At 38.3% G+C, this 27742-nt stretch overlaps 1 protein-coding gene and 1 pseudogene across 1 annotated transcript; one reads left to right on the forward strand and one right to left on the reverse strand.

Annotated features, from left to right (window-relative positions):
- Window positions 1-4978: 4978 nt before the first annotated feature.
- On the forward strand, window positions 4979-5182 carry LOC129780928 (U4 spliceosomal RNA; annotated as a pseudogene).
- A 4545-nt stretch (window positions 5183-9727) lies between these two features.
- LOC129778797 (dynein axonemal assembly factor 5) lies at window positions 9728-26130 on the reverse strand. Its single transcript, XM_055785906.1, has 7 exons — window positions 25599-26130; window positions 24699-25541; window positions 23625-24642; window positions 23372-23447; window positions 16468-16577; window positions 10670-11003; window positions 9728-10451 (listed from the first exon to the last, which is right to left on the reverse strand). The coding sequence occupies exons 2-7, from the start codon at window positions 25511-25513 to the stop codon at window positions 10333-10335; spliced, it is 2472 nt and encodes an 823-aa protein (XP_055641881.1). The 5' UTR covers window positions 25514-25541; window positions 25599-26130; the 3' UTR covers window positions 9728-10332.
- Window positions 26131-27742: the final 1612 nt, after the last annotated feature.

Below are 27742 nucleotides of genomic sequence, written 5' to 3' on the forward strand. Positions count from 1 at the left end.
ATCTTCCTCCACTGAGGGTGACAGCTGCGCTTAGCTCGAGTATGAGAAAGTAATGCAACTTTTTTTCGAGGCCAGTAATATAAACAGAAGTGTTTCTTTTGAGAATAGCGCAAAATGATGAGAAGTGTTTATATTCCTAGTAGTTTCAAGCCACCAATGTATGGCTCTGTATGCATGCTATGGCGAACGCTTGTTTGGCGCTTGGTTTACGTTGTACGAACGATGCCTGGATGCAATCCCACTGAGGCAATACTAAATAACATGTAGCATGATGTTTGATGCTTGCAAGGGTTGTTATTGTTGTCGTTTCCTCGCGGTGCCAAAGATATATTGGTATAATCAACTGTAACCGAGTAATGTCAATTGCGAAGAAGGCCACCGGAATAGCGTTCGAGGTAAATTTTCAATGCATTGACATGAAATAAATTGCGACATACGATCAGCTAGTGTATTGTTCTGCGAAGGCAAGAATGAATCATCAGTCAATTATCGTCAACTGATTCTACAATGAAAAAAAGCATTTCAGAGATTGTTCTACTAAGCATTTGTTTCTAAAATTTTACCGCATTATAGAATAATATCCGAAGGTTTAAACAAGCGACTTTTATAATATAACAGCGTAGTTCGACGTCAATAATGCGGTCGTATCTTGGACACAACCTCCTATAATTTTTTTCGTGGTTAGCGGAGTCAAATGGTTTGGCAAGTGAAAGCCAATTATTAATTTCAAATTCAGTATTTGAATAATTTTTTTATTACGAATTTGAAAATGTTTTTTCAGATATTAAACATCCACCTCTATTCCTGTATCTTACCCCTTTTATCATGTTATGCTTTTGGAAATTTCGGTCCCATTTATCAGGATAACGGCTTCTTTTTCGTCCAGTTCTTTTTTTTTGCTGCGATTCTATCTTGCTGTGATTAGATGACGAATCCGAATAAATACAAAACCGTTTCCGGTTTTATCGAGCTTTCTGCCAGTAATTTGTATTGAATTGTATTGTATTGTATTTGTATTGTACTATCCGATTCATTGTTTTCTCAACTCAAATAATTATTATTAACATCATCCATTTTAATGTCATAACGGTTTTTTTTTTGACGTAGGACTACGTCTTTCATTTCTATACTGTGGTGTAAGTTCAAAGTTTCTAAAACGAAAGCGTTACGCCGGAGAACGAGATTTTGAGCGTTAATAGCTCCAAAACAACTGAACGAAATGGTGTGATATACACTTCATTCGAAAGATAAAATGTCTACGCGTTCTATGCTTGTTACTTTTTAATCCAAAAACTTGTTTCAATAGCCTTAAAATTGTTTTCAAAACAGGCTATTGAAATCACACCAATCGGTATAAAAGCGAGTGTCGCTCGGAAATCCACTCAGTTACGATTGCGCAACGACTGAGGTACCATCGCCGGAATGAATGGATGTTTCCCTAACACTAAAGTGACCAGATGGTCAGAGGTCTAACGCGGGACACAAAAAACAAAAAGTTATGTATATACGTTATGTGACCATAAACCATAGTTTAGCGAGTCTAAACTGATCAGTATTATTTCTTTCTGAGTATCGGCACTCAGTTGTGATTTTTCGGTAGTTTAGATTTTGTTTACGCTCAAAAATCACTCGCTCAATCAGAGCATTTCCGCCAGGCAAGCACGATTCAAAATACAATTTTCTTCGAATTACCGATTATTTTCCAGCAACGATTAGATATTTCCACATTTTCCTTGATTGAAACATATTTGGTCACAGTGTTACATGGATAGAAAACATTCAAATAAACTATTTACATGAATGTATTTTTAAATTCCCAGAGGAACTGGCAGATTATTTTCCGGATCTTTCTCGATGCTGAATGGCATCCAAACGGAAAGAATTCCGTGCGTGTATGTGTGTGTGTAGCGGCTGCTTCGATGGTCACCTTCTCTTCTCCTGAAGGATCGGCTTCTCTGTGCTCCCTCACTGTTTCAAACAAACTGATTGCGTTTCAGGGCAGATCTCGATCCTTCGCCGTCGAGCACCCTCAGCAACGATGTTGTCTTGTCGATGTCCTCACGAAAAATGAATGCATCTCACCACCAGAATATCGCTTAAGTATGCTTTTTGTACGTGATTAAATCGAGAGAAGACGTGGTTTACGATGGCAATTTGGAAGGCAAACTAGAGGGGAATGAACTCTCTGAGCTCGGAACTTTCGGCGACTGAGCAATTATCGATTGCGGGCGCATACAATATTGGATTCGGAAATATCCTACTGATGGGGAAAAATAATCTTCAGAAGCTATCCTGCTAATTGCGATTGATTGAAAAATCACAAAACCAAATGTATTTAGTCACAGTGTTATATGGATAGAAAACAATCAAGTAAACTCTTTCACATGAATGTATTTTTAAATTCCCAGAGGAACGGGCAAATTATTTTCAGTAACGATTAGATATTTCCACATTTTCCTCGATACTGGAAGCCCACCAGTGGTTAATACTAACTCGATAATCACCTGTTAATAGTACTTGATTGAAAAATATTTGGTCACACTGTTACATGGATAGAAAACATTCAAATAAACTCTTTCACATGAATGTGTTTTTAAATTCCCAGAGGAACTGGCAGATTATTTTCCAGCAATTATTAGATCTTTTCGGAACTTTCTCGATGCTGAATGGCATCCAAACGGAAAGAATTCTGCGCGTGTATGTGTCGATCCTTCGCCGTCCACCACCTCCAACACGTTAGTCAACGATGTTGTCTTGTCGATGTCCTCACGAAAAATGAATGTGTCTCAAAGGTTAAGGTTAAGGTATTGTATTATAGAGACTTTAAACTCTTGCAGTTCATTCGTCTCTAGCCTTGAGAAAGGCCCTCAGAAAACTCTAATCTACTCCAGCGCTACCACCTCCACCCTCTTGTCTTAAGAAAGGCACTCGATCCCTCGCCGTCCAGCTCGTCCAGCAAAGTTGTTGTCCAGTCGGTGTCCACACAAAGAATGTGGAATGTGTCTCACCACCAGAATATCGCTTAAGTATGTTTTTTGTGTGTGATTGAATCGAGAGAAGGTGTGGTTTACGATGGCAATTTGGAAGGCAAACTAGAGGGGAATGAACTCTCTGAGCTCGGAACTTTCGGCGACTGAGCAATAATCGATTGCGGGCGCATACAATATTGGATACGGAAATATCCTACTGATGGGGAAGAATAATCTTCAGAAGCTATCCTGTTAATTGCGATTGCTTGAAAAATCACAAAACCAAATGTATTTGGTCACAGTGTTACATGGATAGAAAACATTGAAATAAACTCTTTCACATGAATGTATTTTTAAATTCCCAGAGGAACTGGCAGATTATTTTCCAGATCTTTCTCGATGTTGAATGGCATCCAAACGGAAAGAATTCCGCGCGTGTATATATATATATATATGTGTGTGTGTGTGTGTGTGTGTGTGTGTGTGTGTAGCGGCTGCTTCGAGATCTTCCCGGGGAACCGTTTGTGGCATCACTCTCCTCCTGATGGATTCCCTTCTGGCCTAAGGTGCACAAACAGGCTCTTGGTGACACCGTTCATCCGCGCTTTCATGATAAATGAAGAGCTTCACCATAACAGCGACAACATGCACCAATCGCTGTTCAATTTGAACTGAGTGGATTTCCGAGTGGCGCTCGCTTATATACCGATTGGTGATTTCAATAGCCTGTTTTGAAAGCAATTTTAAGACTATTGAAACAAGTTTTAGGATCAGAAAGTAACAAGTATAGAACGCGTAGACATTTTATCTTTCGAATGAAGTGTTTATCATACCATTTCGTTCAGTTGTTTAGGAGCTATTAACGCTCAAAATCTCGGTCTCCGGCGTAACGCTTTCGTTTTCGAAACTTTGATTTTACACCCCGGTATAGAAATGAAAGACGTAGTCCTACGTCAATAAAGAAAAAAAATGCTTCTAGTTGACACTCTAAAAAGAAAAAAGCCCAATATCGTTGCGATGAAACCAGATCAACGTAATAATCTTTGGATGCATTAGAAGCGCTCTTGAACAGTCTGCCAAATAAAAGTTTTTTTTTGAGGTTCATCCATTTAAGAAAATCAACATGATCAATTGTGATATTGAAATATATTGTTATCGCGGGACATTTTCGTTTCTTTTGCCAAATGCGGGACATTTCGCGGGACGGAATCTTACGCGGGACATTTTGTTGAAATGCGAGACTGTCCCGCGTAACGCGGGACGTCTGGTCAGTTTACCTAACACAGACTTCAAAACCATTGCCTGGCATTGCAAATTAGATGCAATCAATGAGAACTTTTGTACTAGTTGGCGTTTTTGCAAATCGGAATGTTTCCCTAACACAGGCTTCAAAACCATGGAGCCTGGGAAAATCGGCATGGCAAAATAGATGCAAGCAGTCGGTACTTTTGTACTCGTTTGCGTTTTTGCAAATTGGAATGTTTCCCTAACACAGATTTCAAAACCATGGAGCCTGAGGAAACTGGCATCGCGAGAAAGATGCAAGTTGTGGGTACGTTTTACCCGTTTGCGTTTCTGCAAATCGGAATATATCCCTAACACTGATTTCTAAATCATGGAGCGTGGGAAATTGGCATTGCAAATGAGATGCAAGCTGCGAGTACTTTTGTACTCGCTTGCATTTTTGCAAACCGGAATGTTTTTTCCCAACACAGATTCCGAAACCAATAAGTTGGGAAAATCGGCATTGCAGATCTTAGCAGTACTTTTATACTCCCATGCATTTTTACACTCCGGAATTCGTTTTACTAACACGGTCTACAAAAGCGGGTACAACTTCTACGCATACCGTTTGATGATTAGGCAAAATGTTGATAACTATTTGCTGTGATAACGACTACCATAATGCATGAATTGACCTATATTGGGATTTGTTTGCAATTGAATTCGTAAATTGTTTCATTCATTCACTAGTTTAATCAATAATTTAATCAATACATACAAAAGATAGCTCAGCGCAGCAGCGATATCGTACCCAATGAGGGAAATCCGAGGTGCGATTATTGCTAATTGAAAAAATTGTGAAGGGTTGTATCTAGGACACGACCGCGTTTTCGACGTAGAACTATGCAGTTATATTATGCAATTCACTTGTTTACCACTTCGAATATTATTTCAGGATACATCGATTTTTTTTAAATAACTTTTTAGTTTTTTTATTGTTACTCGTAGTAATAATTTTTATTTGAAATTCGAACAATTTCAAACTGGTAGGCCTAGCCTGGTAAACTGATAGAGAATAATATGGTTATCGCTACCAGACTGCAGATTTACATATTATTTATATATACACAGCGTTTCACAACTATAAAATCACTCTTTTTTTTTGAGTTTCCAAAGATATGTAAGAAGTCAGTTGAATTGAAGTATATACTGTAGAATATAATAACTATCGTCATTTAAAAGTCTGGCCATTTTAACTTAATTGTTGTGTTCTGACGCGAAACATTCAAAAAACTAAAATTCCAGTGTTTCATAACTATAGAACCAGATGGAAAAAATCACTCCTTTACAAAATTAACGTCAATTTCACATGAATTACTATAAGTTTCTAATTCGAAGGTCATCTTTAGATCTCAATCAGTTAAAAAAACCCATTCGGGGTGCTTTTGACCAAGCTGCGCCATGTTGTAGTGTATATCTTGTACTACGCATAGGATATTGTCAGTTTAAACTCTTCAAATCACTCATACTGCTTGTAAGCTACATCTACTATTCGCATGATCACTCCTCATATGTTCTTGATAGGGTTTTGATCTGGTAAACAATCTGACCAGTTCAGAATCTGAAGCCCCGTTTACGAGTTTAGGGGAACGTAAAAGATAATAATTGATTTTCAGGCTGAATGAACAGTTTTTTGATTCCAAATGACTTTATAGCAAATGAGAAATATAAGTTTAACAAATTTTTCTCTCAGTGTGACGATTAATCGATTATTTGGTTCGATTAATCGTATCGAATTACAAACTGCTGAAACGTATTCGATTAGTTGATGAACGAATATTTTCGAAAATCGGGGATCACTACAAGCGAGTACAAAAGTACTCAACACCAAAAAAAACCCCAATTCGCGTGTACTTGCAAAGCGGATTCCCCCAGGCACATTAATTTTTAAGTCCGTGTTAGGGAAACACAGCTCGGTGGGAACAAAAATATCCCCAACTTGCATGTTTTGACAAAGCGGATTCCCCCAGGCAAATTTATTTTGAAGTCCGTGTTCGGAAAACACAGCGGTGAGAAAAAAAATTCCCCCGTCTTGCATGTATATTTGCAATGCCGATTTCCACAGGTACATCGATTTTGAAGTCTGTGTTGGGGAAACCGTAAATCGGGCCAATCAAAACTTGGCAGTTAGGGCGTTTAGTTACGCTAGACATTTTACAGCTATTCAATTGTTCATCTTATGAAAAATAACATTTTATCAATTGTGATAGACGCGTAGAAATATCTTCTATCAATTGATGCAAACATCTTTCTGATCTATTAAGAAACGTTCGAGTTATAAGCATTCGAAATACGGGTAGGGTTAGCAATAAAATCAGCAGAACAAATGCAAGGGAAAAAGGAAATTCTTCCAGTTTTCATGAATTTAAACCGTTTAGAGATACGCGAATTGTAATGTATAGCATATCAAACAAATCTTAGAGAATTTCCGATTCGATTGATATGCAAATCATGAGAATTCATTCACAGTGAAAATAGTTATTAACGTTAACTTTATTTCATAAAAACGTGACCTGTTTTCTGATTTGGCGCCCTTCCTGAAAGACGTAGTTCTACGTCAAAAACACAAATGATTATTAAGTCAACGGCAGTCCTATGAGGCAAATTATTCTCTATCAGATTAGTCGGTCCGAAGGCAGATTTAAATTGCTAAAATTTGAACGAATTTTTTTTTTGCGTTATTTAATTACTTGAAATACGTTATCCATACCATAATTTAAGCTATTTTCTATAGATTTTCAGATACTCTCACCAAAACTAACCATTATAGTATAAAATTATCTTTAGACACAATTTTTGTTTACATTTTTTTTGTTTCATTTACTTATAGTACTAATTTGATTTGGAAAAAATAATTTTAATTCATAATTTTTGTTTTAAGAGTGGGTTCATTCCTTCTGCAAAACCCATAATGTCATGCTCACTCCCCCAATTCGTAATACCAAGCTCAATGCCGTCAACACGAATAACGAAATTAAACGAAAAACTTACAGATGTATCCGTAGGAGAGGAAAAGTAGTGCAGCGGGTTAACTAGATTTTCATTATTATATAATTACATTATAGTATGGAGTTAATCAGATTGGCTTCTGACATAAATTATTTATTATTCAATAGCTAAAAATTTTTTGTCATTTAGTGGTGTTGATTTATATTATTAAAGAAATTTGTTTTGAATATGTACATTAAGAAGCTAATCAAGTGCTTTGATATTAAAATTTAATAATATTCAAAAAAATGAGTTCATCGATTTGGCAAGGGAAGCAGCCACATATATAAATAAATAAATAATAATAAGAATAAGATAAGATAAGAAGATGAAGACTAGAAGAGAATAACGGTCGCCTGAAAAGCGTATTTCCGAGAAAAATGCGTTTAACACGTTGACTGCTGCGTGACAGCAAAACTTTCAATGGAGCCGTTTCACTCGTATTCAGACAAAATATGGAGAGTAAAAAGAAGACGAGTGCGGAACGTAGTACAGGTAAACTTCGATATAAAGTACATCTCACTTTCAAAATTGTACGTTGTATCAAATTGTACGTTATATCGAAGCATAATAAAGTACTCACAAACGTAGTCTATAATACATTATTGTGTTGCTGTTTTAGTCAAGTTAATGAATAACTTCAATCAGAAGACGAAGCCAGCTTTTCTCATGATGTTTCCCTTCGTACTGTTGATTAAAGCTTGATTCATTTAGAATCTGGAATCACAAAACCAGCTGTATTTCGAGATTGATTGAAGGTACAAAACTTGTTTTAGCATCACAATACAGATAATTCATTGTTCTATCAGAAAAAAAATATTGAAAAAAAATTTCCTTTACACTTTGAAAAGGTGTACGTTATATCGAGTGACGTTATATCGAGGGTACGTTATAACGAGGGTACGTTATATCGATGTTTCCCTGTAATGCATAAACAACATGAGTCAACCAACCTTTCGTAGTAAACACGCGTGACAGTCAACGTATTAAAGGGAGGTCTCAAGGTCTGGAGGGCAAAAAATAGGTTTTGGCGATTTATAATGTTATTTGAGATTTGGTCAAGCGTTCGAATCTCCTCCGGCGTGTTTAGAGTATGTTTGTAAGACGCTGGTAGTTGTGCGCGTAAGTGCCCTTTAAAAAATGGCGGAACATTTGTCTCGGGAACACAGGGAATACATTTTTAATGAAGCAAAATATTTTCAAATAAGTTACTTCATGTTTTTGGAATTGTGAAAATAAAAAAAAATCGATTTTCCAGTCCCTCCTTAACCCCTTGCCGTACGATTTAATTTCCAACAACAGGACCCAAGCACGAGCACAGTTAGTCGTTTCGATACTCTGCTGAGTGTGTGTTTTACTTACGATCCTAGCAGTCCCGCATCATCACACGCCTGAAGCATGTATCCATTTCACATCGATAGACGACGAGTCAGGTTCGATGCTGTACGTTCTGGCAGTCTAATCGCCACGAGTGTGGTTCGACGTTATATTTGAAGGGGTTAAAAACAGGCGAGCGAACTCAGATAGTAGATGTCACATATGTCACAAAATGTTAGTCAAACTGCTCCGAAAGATTTTAACATGATTTGGCCCTCCCATAATCGCGCTTCGGTCTCACAGACCAAAAAATCAATAACTCTGTTTTGCGGAAACTAAATTAAATGACTATTCAAATTGGACGAAGTTGAGGAAAATATATTTTCTGGAATTATTTCATTCAATTTAAAGATATAATTAAATAATTACCATTAACGCCTAAAAAGTACACAATATCAATATTACAGAGACACGTACAGTCTTAGATACCGTGCGCGAATATACGAGTTACGATTTTGCGCGCGAGTACAGGAGGGTTAATAACCTTTGTCGGAAGTCGTATCCGTCACGAATCGTCACTGAGTGTTACAAAGGCTCAAAATATAAATAGTACCCTTCGAAGGGACCAATTAATTCTTGAATAACAAAGTACATATACATTAGAATCATATGTTGTATGAAAATGTGTTATGTTCCGAATTTTCTTCGTATATTTTACACTATTTCAATGAGTTCTTTATCCGTCACTCTCACAACACGCCTAACGAAAATGCCCGTGCTTCCATTATGATCACTACTGGAATAGATGTTTTAAATTCAATTATACAGGAACTGCATGAGCAGAAAAACTGTGCAAAAAGTTAGTAACAGGAATGCAAAAGTCACATCCGCCCCAACGCAATGCACGTTTCCCAACCAAACCTCCCTATTTTGATGGCGGGCAAATGAGAAGAGAACAACGTTAAAAGCTTTTTGGTTTTCCCACCTTGCTAGCGGAAGGCAGGAGGAGGAGTACTTTGTGAGTGCAGCGATATTTTCACGGAACATCACCAACCAATACAGGCAAATGCATGCAATCAAACCCGTAGAATCTGTATAAAATTGGATTGATCACGAGAAGCGAAAACCCAATAGCGGTAAAAGCGTAAAAAACAGTTCACTCAACTGGATGAATTGAAGATGAGCCAATAATAAATTATATTTATTGATGCATTACACTGACAAAAAAGGACATAAAGAGAAATTCTGATTCATCTGCGGGGGCGGGATAAGTTGCTTCCATTTGGTCGGATCCGAACACGCGCGGCAGATGAAAGAAGAAAAATTCATAATTGCAATTACGAGGGAAAAAACCACCCGAGCTTCAAATGCAATTCTATTCTGTCGTCCCTAGCCTCCCGGATGCGTGATGGAATCTCGACAATTGCTCTGGTCTGCATCCGCGATACGTCCCAATTGATTCCATTGGTTTTTTTATCGCTTCGCACTCAATTTCTTCACAGTCAGTCAGAGAGTACACTCGGCTCATCAATTCACAGAGATACAAAAAAAAGGAATTGATAGGAACGCTCAACATTAAACAATAAAAGAATCTCTACACATTTTGCACACACTAGAAGCACTTGGGATTCACTGGATGAAACACAATTTAAATCAATTATCCCAGATGGTTTTTTGTCGGCACATCGTATTCATCAGCCCTAGAGCCATGGATTCATGATTGCAATGAGACTGACGGATTTTCTGTTGACTGTGCCGTTGCTCGCACATTTTTTCATTCGCGACGTGCAAGGATGTGATCCAGTTTTGCTTTGTACGGAGTTCCTACTGCAACTTCATTAGAAATGTCTCCGATTAGTGCTCGATGATGGACGGCCAATCGTTCGATGGATGCTATAGGACAGAGAAAATATGATGTAAAGTAAAGATGAAAAGAATCGACAAAGGCAAAGATGTTCTGAGATTGTGTATGTTAGCCCCTTTTTGAAATTTTTGAAATTTGACTTTGTTATATTTTCTTGTAGCCAATGAATTCCATTGGATATATAACATAAATCGTTGGCTTTCGTTACGAGGATCCCATGACAATCTCTGTTTCAAGATCAATTTACCTAGAATAGTGACGCGCAGTTTCTCCTCCGGATTTTCCAGGTGTAGGAACATGGTGGGTAGCATTTGCCGTAAAATTGTCTCCCAACGAAAATTGTCATCCTCGTTCATTGGGGACAGTTGCAAGCATCCCAAACACTTGGCCGCCAGTTCACGTATGTCAACACTGGGATCGTCCAACCGAGCAATACTTATTTGTGCAGCTTTCTTTAAGACTGAACAATGCGTCGGACCCATAGATAACAAAATTCCCAATGCGTATGAGCGTGTTGTAACGCTGCTATCCTCCGATAATCCTTCAATGATTTTTATGAATGATTCCACTAACTTCGTACACTGTGGAGAGATAAGAAGAAACAAACAATGAGGCTCTTTTAAACACTGTGTCAATGTTGTTCTGTTGTAACAGTAATGACAAGGTCCTATATGTCCCAGGGCACCCTAAACGTCACACCCGTTTCAAAAAGGACTAAGTAAAAGCACTTCACGATATCCGACTGCGGCAAAGCTATGTAGAAAGATCAAACAACTCTCTGGAAATTCAATAGAGTGAATTCTGCACATATCCGCGAACTGTTCTCGGAGATATGGTCAAATATTTGCTCAGAACGAAATCCCAAAAATGGCTCCCCAGTACTAACCGCAATTCCACAACAGTAAGCAATCATTATCATTCAACTCAACTCACAGTACCAACAGCGGCGACAAAAGCCTCCATCAGCAGGCAAATCGCGTTATGAAGTATACGAAAAGACTTTCGGTTTTGCAAGAATATGCCACTATCCGACAAAGGGCACGAAATATTATAAGGAGACTACATTATCCTTTTAGTGGAAAGGCATCACCAAGGAATGTCGATTGGTCCTTGCTTCAGGGCGTTTTCCTTCTCGCTACTGTTCGTCGTAAGTTGCAGAACAAAGGAAAAAAGGCGCTACATACAATGCATAATATCAAAAGTGGAAATATTAAACACCGTCGACTATATATAAGGTAAGTTGAGGTGATTTGGACCTCCCCTCCTTTATCTCAAAAAGTAGGGAAAGTTATTTTTTCGTGAATTTCACAAAAAAAAAATATAGCTATCTCACCACGAATCGATGGTCTAGGTTTCTTTTCATAATAAAAACTGTTTTTGAGGCAAAAATTTTACAAAATTAATGTGTTCGACATCTTTGAAAAAATGAGAGAGTCGGGAAAGATGGACACTAACTGAAAATTCAAGTTTATGTACTCAAATTGTTTTCGAAACAAAATGTTTGTCTTTCCTTTCGGTGGAATGTCCGTCTTACCCCACTTGATTAGTATTCTTTTAACGTCAATATTTCTGGAGTAAAAATGAGAAAACTTATTGCTGATTCGATGAAATGGAAGGGAAGTGATGGTAAAACACCCACGTAACGAAAAATAAACAAAAAAAATTAATTGTTAGCAATGAGAACCTCATTTTCTGCAGATGAAAATCTACATCGAACTGTTCTTCGTAGATCACTTTAATGGGGCGAGGGCGGATGGTAGGTGTGTCGAGCCACCATATAAACATTTCTTGCCCCTAAAACGTCCACATGGCAAATTTGGTTCAATTTGCATGATTAGTTCTCGGGTTATGCAGAAATTTGTGTTACATTTGTACGAGAGCCTCGCATAAATGGGGTTGGAGGGGTCTCAAACCCCTACTTACTCATTACGTCATATCACGCCGACCGGTTCAGTAATTTCCGAGTCCATAAAAATCAGAAAGACGGAAATCCGTTAAAATATATAGAATAGTTCGGCTGAAAAGTTCATAAGGTAACACAGTAAGACTATTTTTTTTGCAGAATTCAATTTTATTATTCAACATAATTGCCTTCGAGGGCGATACAGCGATTATAGCGATCTTGCAACTTTTCGATACAATTTTTATAGTACTCTTTCGGTTTTTCCTCGAAATAGGCCTCAGTTTTGGTAATCAGTTCATCATCGGTATTAAATTTCTTGGCAGCGAGCAAGTGTGAGCATCTCTGCAGGTCTGCGAACAGGAAATAGTCGCCGGGGGCTAAATCTGGAGAATACGTAGCTCAGTGTACTGTTCTTCGTGGTCGACGAGATCTAGAAATCGTTCCCTATTATTTAACACAAGTTCTTATCTCAAGTTTTCAAGATACTGTATAAGTTGTGTTAAGTGAATCAACTTGTAACATAAATGACTAATATTTTTGTAGAAAGTATCATTGTTGTAATTTGGGTTAATTAGCTACACTTGATATTTACTAAATTGTGTGTCTACTTATTGATGAAAAAATGATGTCAAGTTTACTCACTTAACAAACCGTAAAGTTAATGAATTGGTGAGTATTTTGTATGAATAAGATAAAAATGTTTTTTTTTAATTTGATCGATGGTTTCACTTCATTCTGAGAAAGGGGTCTCTTGCCCAAAATAGTTTGAAAATATCTGGCTTTGGGGGTACAAATAACTCCCACTTACAATACTTATGCCAAAACGGACACGGATAAATGGGAAGCATAACGGGTGTTAAATAAAAAATGAGAATTTTTTCAATCACATATAAAAAAAAAAAGTTTTTTCATCGATTTCAGTATTTTTTATTAATAACATAATGTATTTTCTTCAAAAAAATGTCAGTGTATGTTTGAGTAAGGGCCGTGGTCTGCTGTTCGACGCTACTTTGTCGCGATGCTCTCACAAGAACGTTGTACGGCACTTACGTCCATTTACCGGATACAATTCCGGATTCTTGTAGTCAGTTGCTTCGTGTCCTTGGCCCTCCAATTGTTTTTATACACTAGGGCACTGAGTGAGCCAAAGAAATCCTCTATTGGGCGGCACTGGGGCAAGTTTGTTGGGTTACGATCTTTCGGCACGAACGGTATCTTTTTCTCCTCAAGATACGCCAGCGTCTTCTTGATGTAATGGGAAGACGCCTTGTCCGGCCAGAAGACGTACTTCCCATCCGCGTGATGCTCGTTCAGGAACGGCAGCAGGATTTTATCGAGGCACTCTTCTCGATAGATTTGTTGGTTGATTGCCAGACCACTCGGCTTAAACCACGGCTTTGAAATGCCCCGGTCGGAAATGGCGATGTACAACATAACCTTTTTTTCAAACTTGTGCTTGAACTTGTATTTTACTTCAGGCGGCGTGGATGACTTGTCGCTGAAGTAGTAATTATCATTTCCAGGAATATGCGTTTTGGACAGCGGAAAATAGCTTTCGTCGTCCAGAACGGAAGACGTCCGCGCTATTTTTTGGTCATCCACCGACACTGTGATTTAACCGTCTCAATCTGCTCCTCCGTGTACTCCGGCGACCTCGTCTTCTTCCTGCAGACGATTCCTTCCATCTTGAGGGTCCGATGGATCAATACGTGGGAGCAGCCATATTTCCGACCGGCGTCACGCAGGCTGGTTGCGTCCTTGTTGTAAACAGCTTCTCTAACGATGTCTTCCTCAGCTTCGTCATTATCGTCACCGGACGACCACTTCCGACCTTCCGCTCTACGTTCAGGGAACCCAGGATACGATATACCGTACTGACAGGTACATTTTCTTCCTTAAAATGTGCCACCGTGAACTTTTTTCCTTGCTGGAAATGCGTTTCGTAGAACCGTACAATGCGATCGCGGAACACGTGCTGTTTCGACGCCATCTTTGCTTTGACTAAATTCAAACAAGCAAAACCAAACACGCCTACTGTTTCTAGGGAGCCCAAAGAGCAATTTTCTTGGAGAAATAAAATTTTACGCTCTTTATTTGAGTAACTGAAAGGTATTGAAAAAATTCTCATTTTTTATTTAACACCCGTAAGCAAATTAACTTCTACTCTCTATGATAGTAGGATGAATAATGTCCGATTTTGGGTGTTTTCAATTCCATAAACATGGCTAAGCAGTGCTCAATACTTTCAATCTCCCTGTCCGGATATATTCACATATCAAGTTGAACCAGTGACAGGACAAACCTTTGGTTTGATCGAAATCAACGGTAATCAAGCGGAATAAGTCATCAAACTCAATGAGGTCTCACTCATTGATGTAACTTCACTCCAAGGGGAATTTGTAAGTCTGGTATCTCAAAAAGTTTCACTGTTACTTGGAATTTCAAAGTTAGACTTTAAAGGCAAGATGAATCATTCAAGCGGCTGTTACAGCGTGTGGGAGTTGGTTTGTTGTTAATCCTTTCCCGTACAGCATCGAATCTCACTCGTGGTGCACTTGCATAACATAGGACGCTAGAACGCTCAGCAGAGTGATGAAATCACTTGATGTATGACGTATTAAATAAAAGACGAGTGGGTAATGTCGGGGACATAACCGAGGAGACGTAGGACTACACCACGGGCTGTCAATTTAAATAACTTATTAGTAACTTGTAATTTCCCTGTACCTATTAGCAAAATTACATCTCTACGCTCTCAAATCATTCCCGAACAAATAATTCACAAATTATACTAATCAGTCAGGGTACGTTTGTGAGAAGGTAATCTGGACTCGAAGTGTGTAACGACACGATTCACTTATACACTTTCAACCAGTGCTGAAAATAATCAATTCATTCATTTGCATTCGAGCGACAAATACCATCAGCCATCAGTTGACAAAACTTCTCTTCACACCAATATTGCAGGCTCATTGGCTACTTTGATGTACGAGCATGTTTCACTCATACGGATCTCTTCTCACTGTATCTCTTCCATTCGATAAAATAACCACACTTTCAGGTTTAGGTTTGTCCCTATCATAAACTAGTGGCCGACACTCAATTGACACCCGACGATACTTTGGTTTGTTTTTAGAGAAAAACAGAGGAACAACTGGCGAGAGTGATTTTTTTAATTTCTTTTATTCTTACGCTTCTCGCATTATTATGAGAATGTGATGCTAACACATAAGTAAGGCGCATTAGAAAATGCTCTCCCATCGCCTGCTCTGTGTATGCCCTGCTTACATGACAACGAATAAACCGAAATCATGCTTCAATGCGGAAAGCCGAGATTGTGAGAATGAATTATTTGTTTTCGTTCTGCCAAATACATTCATCACATTCAAATGAGAAGGAATAACATTCATTTGACAATGAACCCTTTCGGATCTCAGTTGACAAGGTTAGCCAAATTCAAACGATCGAGCAATGCTTTCTTTGGTAACAAATGGTATTCTTTGTCATTTTCGTCGATTTCCTTCGATTGAGACTGAATTTTCACCGCACTGCTCTCAAGTATGACAACTAGTAAATGCAAGTCGAGCTTTCTTCATGAAAATCACTTGTAATCAAAACGGATTTGATAAAATGCTCCAAATCTCTTGTTGCTAATAATACCATAAAGCGTTCAAATTATCCAATTTTTTATGTTTTTAACGATTTTCTTCAAAGAGAAATTATCATCAACTATGATCATGGTCTGGAGAACACGGCGGGTGGGATAGAACCTCCCATTTCAGTGTTCCAAGTATGTTTTGATCGGTTTCGCGAAATGCATTGTCGTGCTGCAAAATAACTTTCTCGTGTCTTTGATCGTATTGTAGCCGTCGCTCGCTATTTCTTAAAACAAAGTTCAGCATCATCGACAATGACGCCGTGCGTTTTTGTGCTCTTTCATATAACATGTGTTTCCATATAACACATCTTCAAAACAAAGTGTCAACGCAACGTGACGCAAAACGCGGCATTCTGAGCCCAGCATAAGAGGGAATTGCTAACGACGTTAATATAACGTTGCCAATCTCTCCTGTTCCGTTGACATTACGTTGAGTGAAAACTGGCTTTATTTGTAATCGAGAAACCGTTTATCTAATACTTACTATCGGTTGTTCTGCTCCCTGTGTCATGGAGTACAAACACGTCGTTGCCATCGAACGAACTGATTCTGCAGTTTGACCGGCCTCCCAATGCATGTATGGGGTAAGGATGTCTGAAATAGAAAAGCGAGAATAACGAAAAAAAATATCGATACACAAGAAAATATGGGTAGGTAATGTATGGTTGTTTCCGCGTTGTATGGAAACCAATAAGAGAACATAAAAGGAAATGATAAAAATAAAACAAAAGTTAAACTAAAAATTTTCATTTAAATGTTAAAATTTCAAAACTGCATTCCGGCGTTCTTCTCTGTTGGATCACTATCTAGATGGGGGCTACGGACGTTGATGATGCTGAAGTTAAAGAAGTGGCTTCGCATACTCAATCTGCACATTCTTTCTGTAACCATTTTTAAAGTATAGGGGAAAGGGGGGTAGTTTCGGACGGGGGCAGTTTCGGACAAGGCTTGTAAAAATTAAGTGGTACAATTTTTAACCAAATTAAAAATATAAGTAAGTTAACAGCCCTCCCACCAACAGCTGTCATATCATTTGACATCTCCTGGTCATTGATCACTTACGAAAACAACACAGTGCCCTTTTTCATACATGTTTCGAAACTTTTAAGCTTGAAGTTGTAAATATTTCCCTAATTTATTTGTGAACGATTTAGAAATTTAAGTACACCACCTCAGTTATTAACTAATATGAAATGAAAAAACGTGCATACAACGGGGAAATAAAGGTCTATTTATTAGATAAAATTATGATTTGTCTTCGGATGGTGGTGGGGCACATTCGGACAACGTTCACGGGGCACATTCGAACACTGTTTAATAACTCATAAAATTTGTGTCTGATTGTTGTTTACTAACAAACATCTATTTAGTCTGATTCTCAGACCTAATGATGGTTCGAAACTACAAAAAGAAAACCGATAGAACCAGCATCAACGAAGATGAGATGAAAAGAGCTATCGAACTAGTTTCGAATAGAACGTTTTCATGATTCTAGCTCACAGGTACACCCAGTTGGGCACAATTCATGTATCTTTTCCACCTTATGTCACAAATCGCTTACAACCGCTTGATGTTTCAGTTATGGGCCCTTTCAAGCAAAAGCTCTCAGTTTCCCAGAACGATTGGCTACTCAACCATCCTGGAAAAACTATTTCTATACAGGACCTTGCAGGTATAGTTGCATTGGCTTATAATGATTCTTTCAATCTGAGTAATATCCTAGCTGGATTCAAATTGACAGGTTGCTATCCATTCTCAAGGAAGGTTTTTTCGGACAAATGACTTCACCTACTGGAGCGGAGGTAGCAACTGACTCATCGGGTAATACAACAATGATGCAAAACATTGCATCTACAGCACAGATAGATTTTACTTTGGCAACTTTGTGTTGAACGGAAAATGTTGAACCTTTTCCAAAAACTTCACCGCGGAAAACCACCACTCGAAAACGGGTAAAAGTAAAATCACGAATTTACTGACTCTCACAGCACACAGTTTCCGTTCAGACAAATACTGATAAACAGAAAAATACAGAATATGCTGGAAATAAAAGGAAACGGAAGTAATTGTTGATAAACATAAAATTTTAATTTTTTTTTTTCGTTGTCCGAAAGTGCCTCCGGACTGTCCAAAACTGCCACATGGGGCACATTCGGACAAAAAGGCAATTTTCAAACATTCGAATAAACCATTCTTAATCGCATCAATGCACACCTCTAACACGCTCATATGATACATTGATGTCAAAATGACAACCAGGATGAATTCAGGATTTTTTTTCAAGTTTAAAAAAAATATTAAAAATTAAAGAAAAAAAAGTGTCCGAATGTGCCCCCCTCTCCCCTACTGGTTTTGGTAAACAAAACACAATACGCTTGTGCACGGTTTGTGAACTGTACAACAGTTCGGGCCTGATCACGTACGTCACTTCACGGTGAAAACAAATCATTTCGTTTTCACCGTGAAGTGATGTTCGTAATCAGGCCCTTCATGTCGCAAACGTTTCATCTTTCCTGCACGCGAAACGTTTATCTTCGAATAAAGTACTAGTAGCAGCTGAATACTACTGAAATTATTGAGAGAGTGATGAATTCATTCAAACTCTTGTGATCATCCTTTCTCTTCAGCATTTCAGATAAACGCTCTTCTGCTTTCTGCCGTACTGTTCTCTACCGCTCCTCTAACCCATCTTAGTAACCAAACGGGCACACATTTTTCCATAGATCTGCCTTGAGCTCACCGAGTAGTTTGATAGCTTTGACAATGACAGCTAATTTTGCAGCACATCTCATATCCTCTAGGCCGGAGCTTGCCTGAAACCGATGTATCATTTATTGAAAGTTTCGAGCTGCCGCACCAAGCGATACTGAGGCGTAAATGTCATCATGTACCTTAATGTAACTTTGCTCGAATGTAAGAAACTACATTTACTACACATACATCTGCCAGTCATTCGTGTGTTTGTGATGCTTATCATAGCCACTATGTTTAATCAAATCTTTTTATCTCAAAAGATCGTTTATGAGCCGATTTCGAACTTATTTTTGTTCAGATCATATTCAGAAAAAACAGCAAGTGGGTTATATCTGTGGTATAACCGCAAGGTTGACGTTGGTTTAGTGAACATTTGTTTGAAGTTGAATCTGAATCCATTCTGAATGATTGAATAAATGAATATTTGGGGGAATTCGAAAACGAGAGCGTTACGTTGGAGTCACAAGGATTTATGCATCCAATATTGGATACGAAAATATTCTACTGATGAGGAAGAACAATCTTCAGAAGCTTTCCTGTTAATTGCACTTGATTTAAAATTCACAAAACGAAATGTATTTGGTTGCCGCATTATATGAATAGAACATTAAAATAAACTCTTTGACTTGAATGTAATTTTCAATTCCAAAGGGAACTGGCAGATTATTTTTCAGCAACGATAACATCTTTCCGGATTGTTCTCGATGCTCGATGCACGCCAGTGGTTAATGCTAACTCGATAACCACCAAACAAAAAGAATTACGCATATGATGATGTTCAATGAGTACATGATTGATCAATGAAATATGCTTCGTTCTCTATTTTTTTTTTTCATTTCTTCAACATTATCCGAGAAGTTCTTTGTAACGCTTTTCAGTTAGCCGTGATCGTCATGCAACAAAATTCTATTTTTATTCCCAAATAAATTTACGCGCACCTATATGCTTGAACAGCTATCTTCGATTCTGGGACTTTAAGAGATGTACTTCCTGAGCCATGATGATAAAGCACGTATGTGTATGTGTGTGAGTGACGGCTGCTTCGATGCCTCGAACGGAATCAATTTTCAATGCTAGTTCCTTACTTGGTCGCCTTCTCTTCTCCTCCAGATGGATTCTCTTTTGGCCTAAGGGGGAATTTTAACGATCCCGACGTAAAAATCGGTCCTTCTGCGCTCCCTCACAGTTCGAAACATACTGAATGCGTTTCACCACCAAAATATCTCCTCAATATTGTAGCGGACCGGGTTTCAAAAGACTGGAAAACAAAAAGCTCATCTAAAAATACTAGGGACATTTACTCGACACACGGGTAACGTGAAACTTTCATGAATAATAAATGAACGATTACCGGCTCACATATGTATTTTGTGGAGCCGATCTGGCGTGGAGGTAACATCCATACTTCTCACGCTCAAGATCACGAGTTCAATTCTCACTCCCGACAATCTTCCAAAATGGAAGGTAAAAGTGACGAACCAGCCAGAAGCGTTGAAAGTCACTATAATACAGAAAAAAAAAAAAAAAAAAAACATGTATTCATGACTTTTACTCCTAACCTAACAATGACGACGAACTTTCTGGGTGGACTACTGATGTTACATTAACACAATTTATTGTTATATTTAGCCTTTGCTTAAACTAACGGGACATCACATGTGCATATGGACAATTAAACTACACAGGGTACCTGGGGAGTGCGGAGAGGACACAAGTTTCCCCACGCATTCCTTCTGCTTTCTTAATGTGCACTTCCGCCGGTTGTTATCGTCCAGTGGATCCGTAGAAGGCGCGATGATGACGGCGTTGCCTTATTCTTAGTGTGGTTTATTCGCCGGACTTTGTCAACGATTAATTACCCTGATAATTTAATTTCATTTAATATTAAATAGTCCCTTAATACTGTGGTATTACTACCTGTCGTAACTTGTAGCACGTTTGAGAAAATTAGCGTTTGATCGTCTAACTAGGAACAATAATCACACTAAAACAATCCGAATTTATTATCACAAAGGCCACACGTTATACAAAAAGAACTTACGACCCAAACACGCGAACAAACACACAATGGTTCCGCGACGTCGGACAGTTCTTGGCAAAATGGCCGAAGAACATTGTAGTCCTCAGATAAGCCGCATGGTATCTCGCGATACAGAGCTCAACCTCAGCCGAAGACAACTTCCCCAAAGCATCCCATTGTGTCCAAAGCGTCCCCTATCCTTAAATACAGCCTTCTCATTCGCTTCCCCTAACTCAAAGCCACGAAAGTAAGCGCTGCGCGAATAGACACTCATTGGCCGAATAAATTTGGCAATTGAGCTTTCGTCCTGCTCCAGAGGGGTGGGATGGGAAACCTAAGCTTCTAAGCGTATAATGGAGTATCTTTTAGTTAACCTTCAGGTGTGACTTAGTAAAGATACACTGTCAATGTTTCAGTGTGAGTTTATGATTTTTTAATATTTGAATCTGACCTTATTAATAATTACTAATTATCCGAACCAATAAACAAATAAATAAATATACACAGAAAGATTGTAAATAAATTAACTGAAAAATAAATATGCACCCAAATAATAAATAAGTAAATAAATAATCTTTAAACATTATGTGACGATAATAGTTGTGCCAACTGTTATATTATGCTTTTTGTCCGTTAACTTATCGAGAGAAGGTGTGGTTGACCATAGCAATTTGGAAGACAAACTAGAGGCGAATGAACTTTCTTAGTTTGAAACTTTCAGCGACTGAGCAATAACTGATGGAAAATTATATGATTTTCGCAATGCGAAACATTTTGTATAGAACACTGTATAGAACCTTTAGAGCCCCCGCAGACTGCAGACTGACTTGTCGACCGATATTTCGGTCGACTTCTTGATCAGTACGGAGAGGTATGCATGTGCGCACATTACACCGATTCAGTTGGGTCGGTTTTTGCACTAATAGGCCGATCCTACCAAACTGTCGGCTGAAAAAAAGTCTGTAGTCTGCGGGGGCTCTTAAACTTGAAGATTCATTCGCCTCTCGCATCTGTAATGACCATTTTCTCAGGCTCCTCGGTTTTGTAGTCCGTGTTGGGGAAACTAGTTTGCACAAATACAAGTGAGCACAAAAGTACCCGCAGCTACCATGTATTCACCATGTCTATTTTCCCAAGCTCCTTTGTTTTGAATTTGGGGAAAACGCATTCCGCTGTTATGGGGGGTTTACATTAGGGAGATCTATAGCTATAGATGGATTTATTCACGTGAATATAGGTGTAAACGGGTGAGAATAAATATGATACACTTATTCGAGGTATATATAACTTGAATAAATTCAGCATATGTAAACGCTTGTGAATTTCTCACTGGTGAGAAATCACTAAAGTTGGATGCAGTTCTACTTCAGGTGAATAAATTCACCGAAAATATGAATATATTCATTATAGAAGTTCACGATATTCATAACTTCGGTGAATTTATTCACCTGAAGTAGAAATTCATCCAACTTTTGTGATTTCTCACCAGTGAGAAATTCACAAGCGTTTACATATGCTGAATTTATTCAAGTTATATATACCTCGAATAAGTGTATCATATTTATTCTCACCCGTTTACACCTATTTCACGTGAATAAATCTATAGCTATAGATCTCCCTAATGTAAACCCGCCATTAGTCTGGTTGCTCCTTTTGGTCGGTACAATTGAGGGAGCACAAATCGTGGGATGTAGCGCGTTTAGATAATGCTTGACATTTCACAATCATTCAACTGTTTATCTCTGGATAAATAGAATTTTATTTTTGTGATAGATGAGTAGAAATATTTTCTACCAATTGATACAATGATACAAACATCTGTTCGGTCTATCAAAAAACGATCGAGTTATAAGCATTTAAAGTTTTGCATTATGTTATATATGTTTAGTTTTTAGATTTTCATTGTATTCCCCATATCCTCCCGGTAGCCGTAGTCCTACGTCCAAATCTTCAGCCAGAACTGTTGCTAATAGTCCATTCTGAGAGTCGTATAGCATTTTGTACTTCTGGTACGATTTGCGATAAAGTGTTCCTCTAATTTACTCCAAACTTTGAACAATCGGTTAAAAAAAAGGGTGAAGGTATCAATATGAAACGTTCACGGGTGTTTTGGGGATACCTTAGGCTAAAAATTTATCTGCAAACATCAGAACTTACTGTAATATTTGCAAAATAACAGATGATTTTCTAAAATACTCCCAAAAATCACTGTTTTTAGCACTTTCTGGAAATCGATGCAAAAAATTTAAATAAAATTTTGTTTTGTCAGAGCAATAAATGGTGCGGTGCGATTTATTATTTTTGATTGAAGTTTCAATTGCGGTCATTTAACCGCTCTGGTAGGTTTAGTGTTAAATATCTCGAGACCATTCGTCATATTTTGGAACGGGCAAATTCTGCTTTTAAAAACATATAAAATACAGCTATAAAAAGTGTTTCTCGATGACTGGATTGCTCGTTGGAAAAAGTGTATTTGCCTCAGAAGGGACCTTTTTTGAAGGAATTAATATAAATTTAGATGATAAATATTGCATTTTGTTTAAAAACACAAATCCCCGGTAATTATATATGCGAATCAATAGTAAAAATACAATATAAAAACAAAAATACAAACCATCGACAAAATCCCGCATGAGTAGATATTGCTCCTCGGGAGGAATCTGCATTGTTGCGCGCCATTGTAGCATCCCCTGTAGATTGTAGTTTCATCCCGCCAGTTACGTGCAGTATGAAAATACAGTGGAAAGTAGATAAAAACATCATGAAATTTCAATATTTATCGTTATCGGACAGTTTCTCCTCAGTATATCAACTAGATCGATTGTAAAATATAAATATAAAAATAACCAACAATGTTTGCCACTCACGCTGGAAATCGCACTGAAGAGTTTGATTCGCCCCTGTGGCATCGTGTGCACGAGCGCTGCACCGAGTGCTGACTTCAGCGGTGCATGATAAGATTTCCAGAAACCAAACCCGGACACGATTCCTGCGAGCAATATGATAGTTTCCGCAGCATCCAGCATCTCGAGATTGTCCACAGCAGCTATAATACCTTTCATATGGCGCTCGTGAAGGATTTCGACTGATGGGTTTAACTGAGTGAGAACGTTCATTACATGGTTCCTGGACTCTGTGGAATCTTCACAGGTAAAAGCTACAATTTTAACTAGTATCGTGTAGAGCAGCGCTTCATCACGCAAAGCTGCAGAAGCATCGACATCGTTGTTGCTGCTAGTATACACGCAATGGTAATCTTCAATGAGAACTTGGCAGAACATTACCAACTCATACCGGCAGGATTCGATCAGCTTGTGGCTGACTTCATGACTCGCCAGTAGCTTTAAAATTTCAGACAGATCCTTCAATCTCTCGGAATCCGCTGAGCTGTACATTGCTATTAGACTTTTCAAGTGCCATTCACTGTGAGACTTCATGAATTCAGTCTGTACGTGTTTACTCCACGTGCTGTATTCAAGTAAAACACTACACATCTTGACAACTTCAATTGCTTCCGCCACTATAGCTTTATCCCTATCCTTACAGATTCTGCACAGTACAGCATATACTTCCACGAACATCGGAGAAAGGGATTTTTCTGCGTGGATAAGTATCATTTTGAACAATTTGAGTGAATGTAACCGAATGCCTTCTTTCCACTCTTCCATTTCTTTCAAAACCGTGCCCACCATTACCAGACTACGCTGAACAATTGCGCGGCAAGCAATTGTGGGTCGTTCATATTCCTCAGGATAATTGGAAGGAATCTTATCGATCAACTTTATCTTTGAGAGCTCAGTTTCGTTTTCCAGGTAGTATTGCTCGCCTACTTCCTCCCAGCGTGCCTCGATATCTCCGCAAACTTCTTCATTGTCGTCATCTAAACTGCAATATGCAAATCATCATTAGTTTCGGAAAACTCTTGCTTATATTAAGCTAACCAGCACAACACCAGTGGAAGTATTCGAGGGAAAAATGAATAACGATCTTTAAGCCGCAAGAGCAACATACATCCAACTCGTCCACAGGATCTTCTCACAAAAGGAACGCTATCCATCAGAAGTGGAGAAATTTCCATAAATATTCTCGTCATCGATTCCGAGCTTGAGCTGATATAGAGTGCCAAAATGCCAAGTGTCTCGACGCCAGCTGCTCTGTTGGCCGAATGACGATGCTTCAATACAGTTATTGCTGGAGCTACCAGTGCTTCAACTCGAAAATGCATGCTATGTGTTGCCAGGGCAAGACGATGTACCATATCACAGCTTAGCTTTTGTGCCGCTGGAAAAGGATCCGTTAATGTATTCGCGAGAATATCAATTATGTTATCGTAAGCCCTATGTAATGGATTTCCCCGGATGTTTTCAGGGTCTTCATATTTATTAATTAAAACGTCTAGCTGTTCCAATAGCTGGAGACGAACTTCTTCACTATCCTCGAGCGTTTTCGCGCCACCAATTCGGCGGGTGATTATAGGCACAATATAATCCAGATAGCAATCTTTGGCAGGTAATTTATCTAGCAACTCTCCCATAACCGTAATTGCTAGGCTCCGAATTATCTCGAACCGGTCATCGTAGCATCGAAGAATGTGCGCATAGGTCTTCCTGAAGATCGCGTCGACAACGTCTGCTGCCAACTGAGATTCCATCACTTTGATAAACTGGTTGAGCACATTTTGGCGGGTTCCACGATCAGTGCTCCGAATATTTACACAGAATAGTTCCACAAATGTTTTATTCTTGTCGTCGCTCATTTTGTGACCGAGAATGGCGCTTGTTCAACTAACAATGGAAAAGAATCACATGAAACACTTGTTTAGAAGAAACAATCAAACATACCTGTTACCATGACGAGCACCGGCTGGCGGAATTAGCATGGACAATTATGTTCAACGACCGTTGCTAGTCGTTATACGATTTTGCTGTTGCTATCCGCAGTGGTCCCAGGAAAATGGATGAAGTCTAGTCGAGTGATTTTTTTACATAATATAGGGATGTTTGATCAGTAGTTCATATCTTTTTACAATTACTATACATTTTGATGTTTTTTTTAACAAATTCCATTGTGGAATGGTATTTGATCCAAACTGTGTAGAAGTAATATCATGAAAATAGTAAATTGGTCTTATTTCGATCCGCATAAGCCATCGTATGATGAATCAATCGTCAGTCGTTCAGCTTGTTGGTGTTTTGCGGAATCTCGCAGACCAAAAAGGGTACTCACACCTCAAAATATCAATATCGTTTTTTAATTAGATTTTAAAAGGCGTAGCACTTAAGGCTTTCGCCTCGCTGTAACATCTAGAGCCTTATAAATAACCAAGTAGTCTTCAAAAATTTTATAAGCTTTGTATCGTTATCGGTTTCTTGGGATAGGATGTCGTGAAGAGAATGAGCCAGACGAAATTTTTGTCGATGTTCTTTGTAGGCTCTACATTCGACGAGCATGTGTTTAACAGTGTGCTTAGTGATCCCCGATAATCGTTCGATTAATCGATTAATCGAATACTTCCTACAGAAATCGATTATTAATCGAACGAATACTGCACAACCAATAATCGAAGCGAACGAATAATTTACATCGATTAATCGATTCAAACCCAGAGCAAAAAAACCGTACAGCCGCTGCAGTTTTATCCTGAAAATCAATAATTATCTCTGACGCTCTCCTAAACTCCTAAAAGAAGCTCAATGCCCTCGATGCGAGATGAGCTTCGTTTACGAGTTTAGGGGAGCGTAAAAGATAATAATTGATTTTCAGGCGTAATGAACATTTTTTGATTCCAGATGGCTTTCTAACAAATGAGAAATATTAGTCTAACTAATTATTTCTCTCAGTGTGACGATTAATCGATTAATCGATTATTTGGATCGACTAATCGTATCGAATAAGAAACTGCTTAAAAGTATTCGATTAGTGGATGAACGATTAATTTCAAAAATCGGGGATCACTAAGTGTGTTGCACTCCGCAGATGATACAAACAAGACGGGTCTATGGTACTAGGTGAGGCCGTTTCGTCACTAAGTTGGTTAGGGGAGCGGTATATGAAAACAGCACGGAAGAAAGTAGAAGGGGAATTATTTGCTTGTAGCGTGAAAGAGACAGACTGATCACGAGCGAGCTTCGGCAATAGCGTATTGTGTTTTGTTTACAAACAAAACACAGTAGACTTCCAAGATGGCTGAAGAGTGGTTTTAGCAAGTTGGCCCACCTTAGTATATACTTCTAGGCGCCTTGGATACAAACTGGCTGTTCAGTTTTATCGAACAGGTACCGATGCGTCAACTTTGTGTGTGTGTGCGTGTTATTAAACATTGGAATTTTAGTTTTTTGAATGTTTCTCGTCTGAACACAACAATAAAGTTGATATGGACATGAAAACAGTTATTGTATTTTACACTATATATTTCAATTCAACCGACTTCTTACATATCTCTGGAAACTTAGAAAAATAGAATGGTTCTATAGTTATGTGTATTGGTAACTCTGAGTTGACCAAAGCTTTGCTAGACTGAATCTAGTTCGAATAATTACTTTCCTCACATGTTTTGTGTATAACTTATAGACGAATGAACTGCAAAGTTTAAAGCCTCTTAAAAACAAAGAAGTGATGTGAAGTGTACAACTCGTAACAAGAATTTGCACCATGAGAATGAGTATCTCTATGGCGTAAGATTTACGTTTCTCACTCTCTCGTCCTGGCGATTTTCCTCTCCGAGCGCGTTTACTTCGATCAAACTGAAGTAAAAAAATGCGCTACAGCAGATAGAATATGGTTTTAATGTTAAATTTTCCACATAAGATTGCTCATATGGTGTTTAAATTAATCTACAAGAGAATCTTTGGTAATGGTCTTCATACTACAAACAAAAATCACCAATTTTATGAGTTAATTCAAACGCGTTGTTGGCCAAGACTGTTACGTAAATATTCATCATAAAATTGTTCCATTGTGGAACTACATAATTTGTACAAGATTA

This window comes from Toxorhynchites rutilus, chromosome 3, assembly GCF_029784135.1.
Source record: "Toxorhynchites rutilus septentrionalis strain SRP chromosome 3, ASM2978413v1, whole genome shotgun sequence".
In the NCBI taxonomy this organism is placed as follows: domain Eukaryota; kingdom Metazoa; phylum Arthropoda; class Insecta; order Diptera; family Culicidae; genus Toxorhynchites; species Toxorhynchites rutilus.